General features: G+C 27.8%; 1 protein-coding gene across 1 annotated transcript; it reads right to left on the bottom strand.

Moving 5' to 3' along the window:
* Positions 1 to 6,018: 6,018 nt before the first annotated feature.
* Positions 6,019 to 9,653, bottom strand: LOC110603820 (protein DETOXIFICATION 40). Its single transcript, XM_021741749.2, has 7 exons — positions 9,219 to 9,653; positions 8,156 to 8,787; positions 7,969 to 8,025; positions 7,612 to 7,850; positions 6,651 to 6,769; positions 6,467 to 6,553; positions 6,019 to 6,261 (listed from the first exon to the last, which is right to left on the bottom strand). Exons 1-7 carry the CDS (start codon positions 9,519 to 9,521, stop codon positions 6,151 to 6,153), a joined length of 1,548 nt encoding a protein of 515 aa, XP_021597441.1. The 5' UTR covers positions 9,522 to 9,653; the 3' UTR covers positions 6,019 to 6,150.
* Between the last annotated feature and the right edge of the window lie 7,016 nt (positions 9,654 to 16,669).

Genomic DNA, 16,669 nt, shown 5'->3' with positions numbered 1-16,669 from the left:
ACAGTTTTGGTCCCTGAAACTCTATGACCCTGACACTAAGGTTACTGCCACCAGAGCAAATGCTGCTGAGTTTGCCCAAATTTGAGAGAGCGAGAAAGAGGGAGGAGAGAAAGCCAGAAAAATAACCAAAGGAAGCGAGAGTCGGGGTTCTTCTGCCCATCGGCGGAGGAACTTACTCTGGCTATGGTAGGGTAATTTATTCCATCTCGATGGTTTTCTATTGTGGTTTATGTATAGTTTAGAATTTTGATTTTGTTGATTTTCAATGAGATGTTTGACTGAAATTCGATTTTGACTGTATTCAAGGTGTGGGTGGGTGAGATTATGTCTCCAATTACATGGTTCTATTATTGTATTTTAAATTTTTTATTCGACCAATTATCGTCGTGTACGGTGTAAATCGTGGATTAATCAGCACCGGAGAGCGAAGTTGCCTCCTCATTGTGACTCCATGACTACTCAAGATTAAAACGTCATAGTATCAATTCTTCTCTTTAGCTTTTCATTAGACAATTCTAAATATGTTGAGTTTATTTATGATTAGATGGTATTTATTTAATTATTTTATTTTTATTCTTATCTTTTTAGTTATTCCTCTTTCAAAATTATATTTTCATTTTGTTTTATTGATTTCATTGGCTTTACTTTTGTATTTGAAATAAGACGATAAAATGACAAAGTGGTGAATTGTTTGAGAATAATCTCTAAATAAATTTGAGCTATATTTGTGTTTTGTACCATAATATAGATTTTTTTTTATTTTTGGGCTAATTTAAATATGTAATCAGTTTCATTTTAAATTTTTAATACAATTTAACTTGCGTGTTCACAGAAAAAAAAAAAAAAAAAAAAGCTGCTGAGTTTGGATGTCTAGCCTCTAACTCATTGTTTATTCTCATACAAAAATCATACAGTATATATGATTTTTATCTATACCATGATTTTTAAAACCATTTAAATATTTGTATCAGAATTTGTGTAAAATCAATTAAAAGTATATATAATTGATTTATATGAATAAGACATTGTGTCTCTTGAGAGATGACGTGGATGGATGAATGTAGGGATCGGCAGAGCAATAAAAACATAAAAATAAGGGGCCCACATAGTGTGAGACTAGGGAGAAGGCTTAGCGATTGCTAGGCTAGCTATTTAATGGAATTGACTGCAACGTCAGAACCTATCCCCTCTCAATTAATTTGTCTCTATCATGGCCCACACCTCCTCTCTAATTCCTCCATCTCTTGTCCCCATCCATCCATCTATCTATCTCCTTCCCCATTCCTTCCACTACTCATAGCCACAACTTCACAACTAAATTCACTTTGAAAAAAAAAAAAAAACCAGTTTTTTCTTTTAAAGCAGAGAGTTTTCTTGTCTTTATTATTATTTTTTAATCAAAAATTAAAAATTAAAAAAATAAAATTTAATACTTCTTAAATTTATTCACATCTAATTCCCACCAAACTAAATTTATGAATATTCATTTTCTTTATCATTATACTTAATTTTTATTGTTATTATAAGTTTTTTTAATTATGAAATTGGAGATAAATTATACACAAAAAAGCTATAACATGTTGTTTAGATGTGGGCCAGGTTCTATCAGAATGATATTAATTATTCGAGACATAATTTATGTACGTATACAAGCTGTTATTGTATTTTTCTTTATATATACGGTTGTGGTCCTGCTCCAATCAGAATAATAATTCATTATTTACAACAAATGAGATGACGTGTCTCGTCTTTTTTTGAAAAAAAAAAACTAAAAATGAATATTATTGTTGAAAATTAAATGAAAGTGTAGAAAAAAAAGACCCATGATCATCACATGCAGACCTACCCATTCATATTTCCCCTACAAAATGCACTAAATTTAAAATAATTTATAAATATAATGTGAAAAGAAAAAATAAAAAAATTCATCAAAATTGACATTTTTTAACATAAAAAATCCATAATTATTATAAAAATAATATTTAATTGGCGTTTTCTTAATCCACAACTGAATTAAAATAAAAGCTTTAATTAAATTGACAGTTTTTAAAACTATGGATAAACTATTAATAAATAAATAGTTTATTATAAGTAGCCCAGCTTAGCTTATGATACATTATAGTCTAATAATTTAGAAAACGCCAATCACATTCACGTTTTCCTTAAAAAAATATATACATATTTACATTAGTCTTATTCTTAGAAAATGTCGTTTTCGTAATACACTTTAAGTGTGAATAGGTGAGTCATCGGTTAATTCAATTTAAAATTAAATCGAATTAAATAAATTAAAAATTAAAATATTAATATTTATAAAAATATAATCGAATTGATTTTGATCAAAAGTTGAATTAAATTGAATCGATATGATATGATTCAGATCGATCTTATCGATTTAAATTTTTAATAATTTTTTTATTTTTTATATTTTATTTTTAATATTTTAAAATTTAATTAGAATATTTTCATCGTAATATATTTAATTTTTTTGTATTATTAAAAATAATATATTATTATCATTAATCGCTTCGCTTTAATTTTTTTTATTAAAATCAAATCGAATCGAAATAATTAAAATTTTTAAAATTAAAAATTAAATCAAATTAAAATAATAAAAAATTAAATTAAAATTTTAAATTAATTCAATTTCATCAATTTTTTTAATTTGAACCGAATACACTCATTGATAGAACATATTTTAGTCCTTTTTATCTTGATATTATTTATGATTATTTACATGATTTCTGCTTAATTTATTGTTTTTAATATTATTTTGCAGAAAATAGTGTAAAAGGACATTTTGGAGAAAATCCCCCCAAAACTGCCTTATTTGGAGCAAAAGAGAGCAAGTCTGCCAAGTTGAAATCAAGTCAAGCTAAATATGGAAAGTTCTAAATAAGGAAAGTGGCAAAGAAGGAAAGAACATTCAGCCAAAGCAATTTGAAATTCGAATTTCAAATCAGCAAGTTGCCTTTTCCTTATTTAAGAAGCCATATCTCAAGTTACCATAATTGAGGAGCCAAACAAGGGAAGTATTTTGAAATCCAAATCTTCAAGATTCACATTCAATTATTGGATTTCAAGATGCAGCTCATTCAAGAAGCCAAATCTTGAAGATCACATGTTTCCCACTTCATGCCATGCACATTCAAGTTTCCATAAAAGGCTCCACCTTCCTCTTTAGTGAATGGGCACACTCCAAAAACGTGGGCAGCTTCTTGGACACACCTTGGGCAGTATCTTGAGGATCTTGGACAGCAATTAAAAGACCAAAGAGCCCCCCACTTGCAATTCAAGACATGCTCCACGTTTTTGCCTTAACACATGCACAAAGAAGGCACATGTTCAACCAAGGGCACTTTGGGAAGTCTCCAAAAGACTCATGGACACTAAAAAGGAAATAGGCAGCCTCTCAACACCTATTTAAAGGCTTCAAGAACACAAGAAGAGACACAATTCAACTCTCCAAATTCGGCCAAGCAAGGGCAGCCCCTTCTCCACCTTAGTTCTTCATCTTCTTTCTTCTTTTCTTTTATTTTCTGTTTTGGTTCAGCCATGAGTGGCTGAAACCTTTTATTCTAGTTGAGGATTGGTTGAAACTAAGGTTGTTTAAAAGGTTGTGAGATCTGAACATAAAGTGTTTGATTTTGATTTATTCAATATTCATGCAATTGTGCTTAATTTCAAGATTGCTTTGTTGTTTTGATCAAATTGGCCACTTGATTCTTGATTGCAAAGTTAATTGATTGTTGATTAGGATATTTGTAGTCCGTAATTGCTGGAAATATTCTGATCTAAGAACACTTGGTGTAAAAACCAAGAAATTGCATGATCTAGCAACATCTCATGCGTTTGAGTAGTTAGGGTTTGGATCTTTCTTGTTCTTCATGCAATTGGCAATTGTTTTGATGCCTAAGGCCCAAGGACGTTCCTTGGCAATTTGTTGATTAGTAATTGGTTAGAGGACGTTTCCTAATCAATTTGTTCATAAGGAAAGACATGGTGGTGAGAAGCGTCTTCCACCCCCATAACCAACCTATTGAGTTAATCAAGATTACCATGTTTCAATGATCAACCCAAACAACCAAAGTGAATCCATATCTTCAACTAGACCTTTCTCTTATTGATTTCTCTCTTATTTTAAATTACTTGCTGTTTTAATTGCTTTCATTAGTTGTTAATCAAATCACTCTCAACATCCCCCTTTTTTACTTTCCTTGCATTTGTTTCTATTTCTCTTTGATTACTTGCCTTCACTTGTGCTTTCAATTAGTTCTATTGGTCTTGATTGAGATAAATAAATAGGTAATCGATTCTCTGTGGATACGATCCTTCACCACTGTCTACAGTTGTAAATTGTAGGTAACCAAGAAGGTTATTTTTGACCGGCTTCGACAACCGCTCCTGTCACTCATTCTAACTATCATTTATAAATTATTTTAAAATTTGACTAAATTAATCAATTATTTTATTTTAATTAAATTTAAACTAAATATAACTCGTTTTAAAAACTAATAGTCTAAATCAATAAATTTCTACGCTCACTGACTCCATTAAAATTTAAAATATTTATAAAAATTCAACTAACGATCGAGAAATTTAGTATTAAATTAAATTTAAATTTAATTTTAATTTTAATTTTAATTTTAATTTATTCTAAAAATTAATAAAAATATTTAAATATTTATAAAAAATCTATTATGAGGTTCAACAATCCTCCACACTATATTAATAATTAACCTTGAAAGTGAGGTATAACTAAGATCCAAATTTAATTATTTGTTTTTGTTTTGTTTTTTTTAAGAAATTAATTATTAATGCATAGATTGATTAAGGACGGTGGAGTGATCCTAAAAAATTAAATTATGAATTTGATTATTGAATCCTGAATTTGGCCACCAAACGTGGATGTGTGATGACGGATTTATATTATTTTATAAATAAGATATTATTGTTTATTAATTAATAATTACCTTGGAATGAGTTCCCACTTCCCATTAATTGATTTGGACTTCAAGTATGGAAATTCCAACCAACATGATCCTGCAACTAAGGAATATCTTTTCATATAATTGCATAACAAATTATATTAGAAATTTAAAATTTTTAAAAATTAAAATTATTTTTATTAATTTTTTTAAAAATTAAGAGTTTTTATTTGATTGAAAATATATGGGTTTGAGCTTTTATAGTTCAATGAAAAATCATTTGATTGGAAATTTGTATCAATTATACAATTTCTTCAACATCATATTTCTTTTAAAAAAAATAAAGACTAAAATATTTTTTAATAATTAATGCAAATTCAATAGTCAAAATAATTTGGAGTAATAGAATAATGGTAATGGTGAATTTAATATAAACTTGAAGTGACTTTTATAATCATTAAATAGACTATTTATATGAAAATTTGTAATTAATTAAATATATATTATTTTAAATGAAAATTAAAAATTAAAAATAAAATAAAATTTATTAAAATATATTTATCACTGAATTAAATATAGAAATTTATATATAAATATTTTAAATAAAAAAAATTATCATAAAGAATTTTCAAATGTAGGCATTATTTTAATACTGACTAAAAGCAATTTCATATTCCATTCAATTAATTAAGCAGAAAGTTTAGAATTTTAATTTGACTTTTTCTGATTTAATATTTTTTAAAAAGAAAATTGATTTTTCAATCAATCATCGTTAATTGGAGGCATAAAACACATAGGGAGGAATAGGTTATCAATATTATATACAACCTGACAAAATATCTAAATAAGTATCTATGGATTTGACTCATCGCCACGCAGTCTGCCTAATTATAATAGCAACCATATCTACACTCACTAGTCAGAATTTTTTTCTATTTCTTAATTTATTAGATATTTTATTAATTTTTAATAATAAAAAAGAAAAATACTTCACTATTAATCACAAATAAAATTACATTTCATAGTAAGAATACCAAATATAAGGAAAAAAAAAAACTCAAATCCACTACAAATTCCTTTTATTTTTTTGGTTAATTTGACAAGCTATATAACAAAGCAACTCTCTTGCTTCTTCTAGTAAATACTCCATCATCTCACCTTACGAGTTCAAACCAAAAAATCTCTTAACAAAGATGACCCATTGGATTAATAATATCAAAACTCAATTCTCAGATTCATCTCTTCTGTCATCCAACAGAGGCTCTCTTTTGTCTTCCAACAGAGGCTCTTTCTTCTCTTCCCATATATCCAGTCTATCCTTTGCATTCTCCACCTGAAAATTTGTAAACCCAAAACCATAAATTCATCCGTTCATAAACTTTGATTTCCTTTACGTAAAGCTAATAAGCCAAAAGAATATGGGCCACGAAAAAGAAAGCAATGCTCGGTGGTTGGCCATTAATGCGTTGTATAAGAAAAGGATGGAGCCTTGTAACCAAACATGTCGGGAGCTGCATGCATATACATAGAAAGAGTACCTCTTTATTCCAGTCTGTTCGATATGTGACCCATAATAATATTATGGTTTGTAAAAATGTTCCACCTATCATTCCCGACCATATTCCCTGTATATGAAGAAAATTAAAAAAATTAATAAAGATTTTTAACGTAATATAAATATTTTTTAAAAAAAAAATTAAATGTTAGGTGTACTGTCTCTACCTGGGCACCAAGGTTGAATTTAAATCCAAGAAGAATCCCTAGTGGAACACCAATAAGGTAATAACATCCAACGTTCACGTATGCAACAAATGCTTGCCATCCACATCCAACAGCAACACCTTTAAGATTTGAAATTTTAGTTCATAAATACAAATCTTGCAATGCTTAAAAAATCTAAATGAATACTTAAATAAGTAAAAAACAAAATCTAATATATTTATTATTTTCATACAAAAGGACGAGAACGTAATGTCGAGTCCAGTGAGACAGGTGGCAACCTATGTCCACCTGTGTTTCTCACTACTTTTTGACCATCAGAGTTAGAAAAAAAAAAACAAAAAAACAACTGGCTCTCCCTTTCATGGAAGCGCAGAAAGTGACAGTATTTAATTATCAACCCTCCCTTCCCCACTTTGAAGCGGAACAGAGGCACTAGACTACAAAAGAAAAAATAAAATACAACTAAGACTTTTTCATAAATATTTGATAATTTTATCATTTTTTAATAATTTAATCAATAAATTTTATTATTATTTTATTATAATATAATATAATTTAAAATATCTCATTTTAATTTATAATAAGTAATTTTTTATTAAATATAATTACAGAAGATTTAGTGTAATTAAATATTTAATGCAATAAGCTAAAAGATAAATTAATAAATTTTATTAAATTAAATTTAAGCAAAAACTTGTTTTTTCGTGGTGTCAGAATCGGGTGAGTGGAATTCGTACCCTTCATCTCTTATCTGCTTGATGTATTGTCACATGATTTTTCTTTTCTTTTCTTTTTTTTTGATGTTAATGAAGGTCTTTATTTCAAAAGAAAAAAAATTATTATTTTTTAATTATTTTAAAATTTTATGAATATATATTTTTTTTATTTAGAAAAAAGTACTGCTATGAAGGAATCGTAATAATAACAGGGAACAGGGGGGAGGTTGGGGAGATTATCTTACCGGACAAAACAGGCTGCACGCCATTTAGAATGAGGGTGACAGCCAAGAAGGGGGTGAGATCGGAGACTGCTTTGGAAACAGTTTCACCATCAGTGAAAGCGTAGCTGAGATAGTCTCGCAATATCATCACGACGATGGCTGCGACTACAGCGATAATGAAAGAGCATAGATTCACAATTATCACAGAAAATGCTGCTGATTTTGGATGTCCTGCTCCTAGCTCGTTGCTCACTCTCACGCTGGTTTTTTAATTTCATTTACACAGTTAGAATCTTCTTATACCCATTATCGAATTTTAGCTCATTAATATCAAAGTCGTCTTTATATAAAAATTGATCTAAGAATAAATAAACAGACCTGGCAGCTGCATTGAAACCAACAGAAATCATGTATACCCATCCGGAAATCGTCATGCTGCATAAAATAAAGAATTGAATTAACAGTTGTTTTTTTATATTTGTTTAGCTAGGATAGGTTTCACTAGTGAACTTTCTTGGAAATCTAATTGCGAGAAAATTAAATTATTCAGAAGTTAATTATTTACCAAACTGAGAGAGAATCCAATGCAATCTCTGCATTTTCGAGCAACCCAGCAATCAAAACCAGCACTTGAAAATACCAGGTTTCCAAGCACAGCATCACAGCTGATGCTGCTGATAATTTAAAGAAACTCCAGAGACCAAAAAATGCCTGCACACTAAAACCAGCCCATGTTTTTCTACACTTCCTGCTCATCACAATATACAGAAACTGAGCAATTACGATTAACCACCAAGATAAACTCAGGATCAAGGCTGCACCTAACAAGCCCCAGTTCCATTTGAAAACTGCTAGCCAGGTAAATAAGATGTGCACCGCAAGTGCTACAAGTGATATGTATGCACTGGGAGCGATTATGCTTTGTGATTGCAGAAACTTTTGTATAGGAAAGTTAGCTGCATAAGCGAAGATTTGAGGGATGAGTCCATAGACAAAAACTGCAGCTGCAGTTGCTATGTCTGTTGGTTCACCAAGTAAGACCAAGATGGGTTTGGAAAAAATATAGATCAGCGTGAGAGGGATCCCAGCTGCCATGAGGAGAATTGTCGATCTTTGGAGATATACGCCTAGCATCTCGTATTTGTGCGCCCCAAATGCTTGCCCACAAAGGGTCTCCACTGCACTTCCCATGCCGAGCTGCAAATATTTCAGGTTAATTACTAGTTTTAAACAACCATAGATTCAAGCTTGATTTTGTATAAAATAAAACCCAGAAGAGAGATTTTTAACCGTATCAAAGCACCCTGAAACTTAGAATAATAATTTGTCAGAAGGCATAATGGTCTAGGAATTTAGACGAGCATATGCTGATCTCCCTTCAAGTTTAAGGGATCAGGCGTTTGAGTCTTGGAAAATCATTCTTAAATAAAGACTCTTAACTGGAGAATGATCATTAAATGTGTTATAAATAATCACCCAAACATGAGATTATCATTAAAAACATGAGATTATCATTACAAAGGAGAGCAAATCATGAGAATGCAAAAGTTACCAAAAGAAAAATCCCTTATTTTTGTGAAGTATAACTTTTGAGATTGAGATCTTAATGGTTGAAGGGATTCACGTACCATAAGGCCATAGGCAAAAACTTGGATACCAGTGTTTCCAAGGGAAACAGCCGCAAGCTGAAGAGTTCCAAGATGACCACAGAAGATCTGGGTTGACATGGAAACCACATTATTCAACAAGTAAACAATCACAGCAGGAGCTGCAAGTTGGAAGAGCAATTTAAGCTCAACCCAGGTGGCTGATCTGAGCCTCTTAAAGGTTGATGTGCGAGTATCGTTTAATATGTCTTCGAGCTCAGAGGTGACTGCCTCATGCCCAGACCTGAAGCTCTGAAGCAGAGGTTGAGAGTGAGAGAGCATCATCTTCACAGAGTTTCTATGCCCCTCCTTCTTCTTCTTCTTCTTCTTCTTCCTTCTCCTCGGCTCCTCTTCTCGCCCTTCTTCTTCTTCCTCCCTGGAGTCTGTAATCTGAACCCTGATAGCCTCACCTAAAGCAATCACACTTATAAATAAGCATTTTGTGTTTTTTTTTTTTTTTTTTATAATTTTTCTTCGAATTAACTATTTTTACCAAAAATATGATAATGATAAACTTAGTTTGAAAAATATCTCACCCTTGTTAGGTTGACGGAACTAAGAAAGTGAAGAAATAATTAGAAAAAAAAACTCTTGTTTAGTTAAAAAAATTAAAGTTTTACATGCATTTGTAACAAATAAATGAAAAATAAATCAAAATTATGATAATCTCATATTTAATTATATTTTAAATTTTAATAATCAAATGTAGATGTATCGAGTACGTATAAATTTTTTTTAATTTACATTATATTGCTTTAATTTCTTTTTTAATTTATATATATATATTTTTTTAAAAAAAATTTTAAAAAAATATTATATAAATTTAACGATTTTCACTAAATTTATAATTCAATTTATATTAAAATAAATAATAATAATTTTTAAATATAATCAGAAATATTAATTTTAAAATTATATCACAAAAGATTAATTTAATATAAATTTAACTATAAATTTTAAAATAAAAAATAAATAAAATTATATAATATTTTTTATATCTTTTAATTAATAATTATATTTTATTTATTATATTAATATTTTTTTAATAATATTAAAAAATTATTATTATTTATTAATTATATAATATTTTAAATATTATTTTAATATAAATTAAATTATATATGTGAAAGTAAAAATAAATATAATTATTGATATTTTTTATATTTTTCATTTTTTCCTATTACTTTTCCCACTTGTGATAAAGTTAGCGACAGCCAAGGGGCAGGGGATGCCAGTTTTGAATGGAATTTTGGGGTGGAGTGGTCAATTAAACTGCAAATTTCTCTAATAATACAAAAGGTACGCTTTTTAAATTATTTAATAAATAATTATTGATGAGGAAAATCGGGCATCCGAAAGCAGACCTAAGTCAGGGCCCAACTGCCAAAATCTGAACCTAATAATAATTATTAGGATAAAGTTAAAAAAACTCATTAATATTATATTATTAATAAATAATAAAAATTTTAGATTTTATTAAAAATGTTAATATAAAATTTATATTATAAAATATTAATTTAACATAAATATTATAAATTTTAAAATAAAAATAAATGAAATTATAAAATATTTTTTATATATTTTTTAATTAATCATATTATATATATTAAAGCTGAATTATATTTTTTTCTATATTTTTCTTAATTATTAAAAAGAAAAACTACCCAGAGAAAAAAAAGGGAAATGAATTTTAAATCCCATGCACGCAGCCCGCGTGGCTCTGTCATCTACAGAAACAAATAACGACACCTGTTCTCCAAATCAGATCTATTATTGTCTTCATATTCTTTTATTATTATTTCATAAAAACGCCACGTTTCACGTGTTTTTAATTGCCAACTCGGTAGCTGCAATACACGGCACGCTTCCATATGTAACAATTTCAACTTAATTCAAAATATAATTAAATTTATAAAATAAGAAAATTAATAATAAATCATTATCACGTGTCTAGTTGCTACTCGGTTTTGTTTTCTTTTTAAAAATTGTGACTATCAAACAAGATACGAGCTTTCCAGAAATCACAGTTATTAATTTTAATTTTATTAATAATTAGAGATTAAGACAACAATCAATTAATTTAATTAACAATTAGAGATTAAGAATAGAAAATTAGAAACGAAAATGACTGAATTAAAATTAAATAAACATGAAAAATATATATTCAACTTGACGCAATCACATTAATAATATTTTGCCAACTAATTTCTTTCACCCATACCCATCATTGATAGAATATTTTAAATAATTTCTGATCTAATATAATTTTTTTTATAAATTTTAAAAATATAAATATATATTCCAGACTGAAATAGTGTGGAAGCATGTGTTGACAATGAAGATTAAACGATTAGAGGCCAAAGGCACGTGAGTTAAAGGTCTCCACACAACCGTATTGTAGATAACATAAATTTTTTTTTTTTTAAAAAAAAAAAAAAAAAGAAAAGTGGCCCAAGATTTGTTGGAGTTTTTTTATTGGGTGTCCCCCTCCTATTGGCTCCATCCATCCATCATGTGTCAAAAAAAATTATATAATGGAATTTATGAGTCAAATAAATGAGATCCACAGCTCGGAAATTATTTTGTTTGTTTTTTTTTTATTTTTAAAATTAAAAAGTGAATAAAATTTTAAATTAGTGTATTTTTATTTAACTATTTTAAAATCATTAATATTTTTAATTACCAAAAGATATATTTAATTAAATTAAGAGGGTAGGTTTATTTTGAAAGGGAAATTAAAAACTACAAATGACAAGTTGAGTTATATAAATTCACATAGACAAAAAAAATTATGTATGGTTGAATTGAAGCCACATGGTACGTACCTCACCAAAAAAAAAATAAAAAGGATTTTGTGGAAGATTTAATCACTAACTGAATTGAGTCTTGGCCTTCTGAAATAGTCTGAATTTTGTGGATTGATTATTCGTGATGAATAGGACGTGACGAGGACTTTGCATGGCTGCTGGCCCAACATTATCACATGCAGTTTAATAATATTAATTAATTTTTTTTAATTATAAAATCTTAAATTTATGTATAATAGACATTAAAAATTAAAAATGGTTGATCTATAAAGTTATCCTTTAATTTTTTTTTTTTTTCATTTTTACACAACTTTAACTTAAAAAATGTCTAATTTCCCTTCAAACTTTCATAATTTGATAATTTTAATAAATTTCAGTATAATTTTTTTTAATATAAACCTTAATCAAAATATATTGGACGGTATAATGTTAAAGTTGTAGAATAAGAATTAACATTTAAATGATTCAATTTAAAAATGAATTGAATTAAATAAATTAAAATTGATTATTTAAAAAAATTGAATTGAATTGATTTTAATTTAAATTGAATTAATTTAATTTGATTTAGTTGAATTTGATTTAATATTTTAAAATTTAATTAAAATAATTTAATTTTAATTATAATTTAATATTTTTATATTATTAAAAATAATATAATATTATTCACTAATACAATTGATTTGATTTTATTAATTTTTTTATTAAATTAATTATTTTTTTTAAAATAAAAACTAAATAATAAAATTAAAATTTTAAATTAATTTAATTTAATAATTTTTTTCATTTAAATCAAATACTACTACTGTAGACTTTTCAACTTAATTAGTATTAAGACTAGAAGTTGAATCCATTTGTAATCAAAACGCTGTGCTTAATTAAATAAATTAAATAAATTAAAAATTAAAATTTTAATATTTATAAAAATTAAATTGAATTAATTTTAGATGGAATCAAATTGATTTAGTTTAATTTAATTTTTAATAATTTTTTATTTTTTATATTTTATTTTTATTATTTTAAAATTTAATTAAAATATTTTGATCTAATCTTTTAATAATATATTATTATTACTAATTAATTTAGTTTAATATTTTTTATTTTTTTTAATTAAAATCAAATCCAATCAAAATAATTAAAATTTTTAAAATTAAAAATTAAATCAAATTAAAATAAATAAATAATTAAATTGAAATTTTAAATTAATTTAATTTTTAATTAATTTTCTTAATTTAAATTGAATAGTAATTATTTTTATTTTATTTAGATATTTAAAAAATATATAATCCCACAATATTTTTAAATTTGAGGGATCTCGTGGTGTAAAAATAATTAATAATTTTGATGTCATGCATGGAAAGAGATCATGCATGCACCAATATATAATTTAGTAAAAGAAATATTAAAAAATATTAATTAAATTATTAAAAAATCATGCATGAAGCATCTATCACTTTCCAGATTTATCCCTGTAATAAATTCAGAAGGTATTATTTTATTTTATTAATCTTGGAGATTATAGAAGTGGGGTGAGAAAAATTTGATCATAATTAAAAAAAAAAATCATTTTAATTTAATTTTTTATTTAATCTGCAAATAAATATATATTGTTCATCGATCTCTATGTACCAGTCAAACAAATGCGAAAGGACAAACTATTTATTTTTATATTTGTTTAATTAATTATTGTCATTACTTTTCTGATTTTTTGTCCAGCAAAGTCCACGCTACACATAAGACAAAAAGGGTAGACGTTGAACATCGGGAGAGCAAAAGGTAAAATTGATTTTTGAGAAGAAATTGAAAACAAAATAAAACTTTTTTTAGTAATTAAAAAGCCGAAAAAAAAATTCATCAATCTTGTTCACGCACTGTTCAGTACTCACCGGACAGTACCTTTCTCCAATTCCTGGACAGATGGATGGAGCAATAAATGACGAACCACGTGCACCACCCTCCTCCTCTTCCTCTAAAAATCGATAATGATTATAAATAATTTTTTTAAAAATAATAAATATTGTTTGAGTTTTCATAAATTACGTAAATTGAATATTAATTATTAATTCTCCTTGAACGAATAAAAAATAAATTTCTCTAAAATAAACGAATATCCACATTTGAATTTTCATTTCTTTAATCTCTCTTCTTAGATCAAAAAGTATATACTTTAAGAGCGTGGAATATTCCTTTTCTGATCCTTAATGAATGTGAGGAAGGTTTTTGAGTATTTCTAATTTTCTACAACACCAAAAGAAACCTGCAGTTTCTGCTGCTATCCTTAATTAAGACAGGTCTCCGACGACAACCTGCGAGTAAAATTATCATAATTTGTTCATGTTAAACAAAGGATATCGTAAATTTGGCAGATGAAATAAAAAAATCTACGTAGCTAGCATGGATTTTGAAGTGTGTTCTAAGCAATGTTTCCCATGAATAATATATTATTAATTTAAGGGTATATGTGTTTTTTGCTTGGAGTTTAATTTAACTTTTATTAATCAAACATTCACCTGATTAAGTGTCTGTCACGCACTCAAGCTAATTTCTAAAATTTTAATTCTAAATTAAATAATAAATAATAAATTTTACTTATTTAGAAACCAGCCATAGAAAAGAAGGAAGATGATGGTGAAAGTACAGGAAAGCTTTCAAGCTACGCCCATTACAGGCTAGCCTAATAGTAACAGCCAAAAGAGACACGAAGAAAGGCAAACCAATAAAGCAGAGGACAGCCATGAAAACGACTGGACAATATTTTTTTGTTATAAACATAACAAAATAATAGCAATCACGTAGTAAGTTTTTTATATTTTTCTCCAAAATAAAACTAGCATGATAATACTGCAAGTTCTCCACATGGAGCAGAAAGAAAAGCTGTAGCTTGCAAATAATAGTTTTTAAAATATGCAGTGCTGATGGGTCGTCTCTTAACACTGAAGACCTCCCATGTAATAATTTGATCAGTCAATGGCGATTGTTCAGAGATGCAACTATTGCCCATGTTTTCTACCATCTCGGCGGTGTCTACGAGGGCGGGCACAACCATATCTTGCCAATATATTATTCATTGAGGCTGATGTCAGGTGATCGAAGAAAGTGGATCTGCATTTATATATTAAAAATGTTTTAATTTTATTTTAATTAAAAATATATTTTTCCATGCATCAAGCATTAAAAAAATATACATAACTGAATCCATTATCGTAAGTCATAACATGAGTGTTATTGTCTGGACAAGCATTCAGAACCCACCAGCCAATCCATTATTGCTGGAAACTCTATCCCTTTTTAATTAGAAAGGGTAAAATGTTTTTTAATATTTAATATATTTTTCAAATAAGAGATTATCTAATAAATTTTATTAAATTTGAGTGACTGAATAATGATTTTACCATTTGAAAAATTAATTAATACCCTTAATATTATCAATCCATAAATCCATAGATAATTTTGGCAAAATAATCTCTAATTTTTATTCCAAAGAGGAAAGGAAAACTGGAATCTATTTCCATGCCATCAATCAAAATGCAAAGTACACCCAAAATTAAGGAGCATTCAGCTTTTTTAAACCAGACAAAATTCATACAAGCAAAAACGAATCAAATAAAATCAAATTTTTTTAAAAAAACACCCTCTGATTTTCTGCAGTAACTTTCAACAAAAAGGTAAATCACAATATTCTAAATGCAAAAAGAAAATGTAAAAAAGTTTTCTTCTTTTTTTAAAAAAGATAATTTCATTAAAGTTCCTATAAAACCACAACAAAAAGATGAAAAATTTACTTGCATAAGAGGTTTACATAGAGAAAGCAGCCAAGCCGTGTGGTTGTTGATTGCCTGACCTCTGAAGAAAGGAGAAAAAAGAAAGAATCCAGAGATACAGATGCCCATGCAAAGGCCTTTTTTTTAATGAGAATTTGAGAATCTCTCCTTCAATCATAAATCTCTCATAAGATCAAGATCCATTGCTTCCCGACAAGCAGCACTTTCCAAAGTCAAAAGGATCATCTGTAATAAAAATTTGGCTTTTTTACAGATCCAACCACATGGGTTTCCCATGTGATCTCCCACTAACGCCGCTATTTCATTACAAATGTTTACTGATGAACAAGTTGTAGGACATGCTTCAGACACACAGTTTTTCTTTCTTTTCTTTTCTTTTTTTTTTAAGAAAAAAAGGTTTTGAATTGATAAGTACAAGTCCATCTACGTTGGAAAGACGTGCTAAAGATTAATAATAATAATAATAATGTTGGGTTAATGTTTAATTTCGACACAACATCGACGTAGGACTCTTCACAATCCTATAATGATGCATAACTAGGAATCCCAACCTACACAGATGAGCTCGTATAACAGCAATAAAAGAGATTCTCCCATTTTCTCTTTGATTCCCAGAACTACTGCTGCAACAATTTTAAGATACTGCAAGTGAAAAGAGATATATCCAAGACTTTCATGTTAACCTGTTCTTGGATGATCTTTCTTGGCTAAGGTTGGTTGGCTTTTGATCAGTGCCATTGCATAAACATGGGAGAGTTGTCCTAAAGGTAACAGCTTCTGTCCGTATCAAAAGGCAAGGCAATGGTAAGGTTGAACACAACTGTTTTGGCTGTTCTGCTTGGTAACA

Source organism: Manihot esculenta, chromosome 16 (genome assembly GCF_001659605.2).
Source record: "Manihot esculenta cultivar AM560-2 chromosome 16, M.esculenta_v8, whole genome shotgun sequence".
In the NCBI taxonomy this organism is placed as follows: Eukaryota; Viridiplantae; Streptophyta; class Magnoliopsida; order Malpighiales; family Euphorbiaceae; genus Manihot; species Manihot esculenta.
Note: the sequence above shows the minus strand (reverse complement) of the source record. Positions and strands in the feature narration are given on the sequence as shown.

Coding starts and splice junctions, on each gene's coding strand:
- LOC110603820 (XM_021741749.2), bottom strand. CDS start 9,521: ATGATGCTCTCTCACTCTCAACCTCTGCTTCAGAGCTTCAGGTCTGGG. Junction 8,788..9,218: donor TTTTTGCCTATGGCCTTATG/GTACGTGAATCC, acceptor AAATATTTGCAG/CTCGGCATGGGAAGTGCAGT. Junction 6,770..7,611: donor CGTGCAGCCTGTTTTGTCCG/GTAAGATAATCT, acceptor CAAATCTTAAAG/GTGTTGCTGTTGGATGTGGA.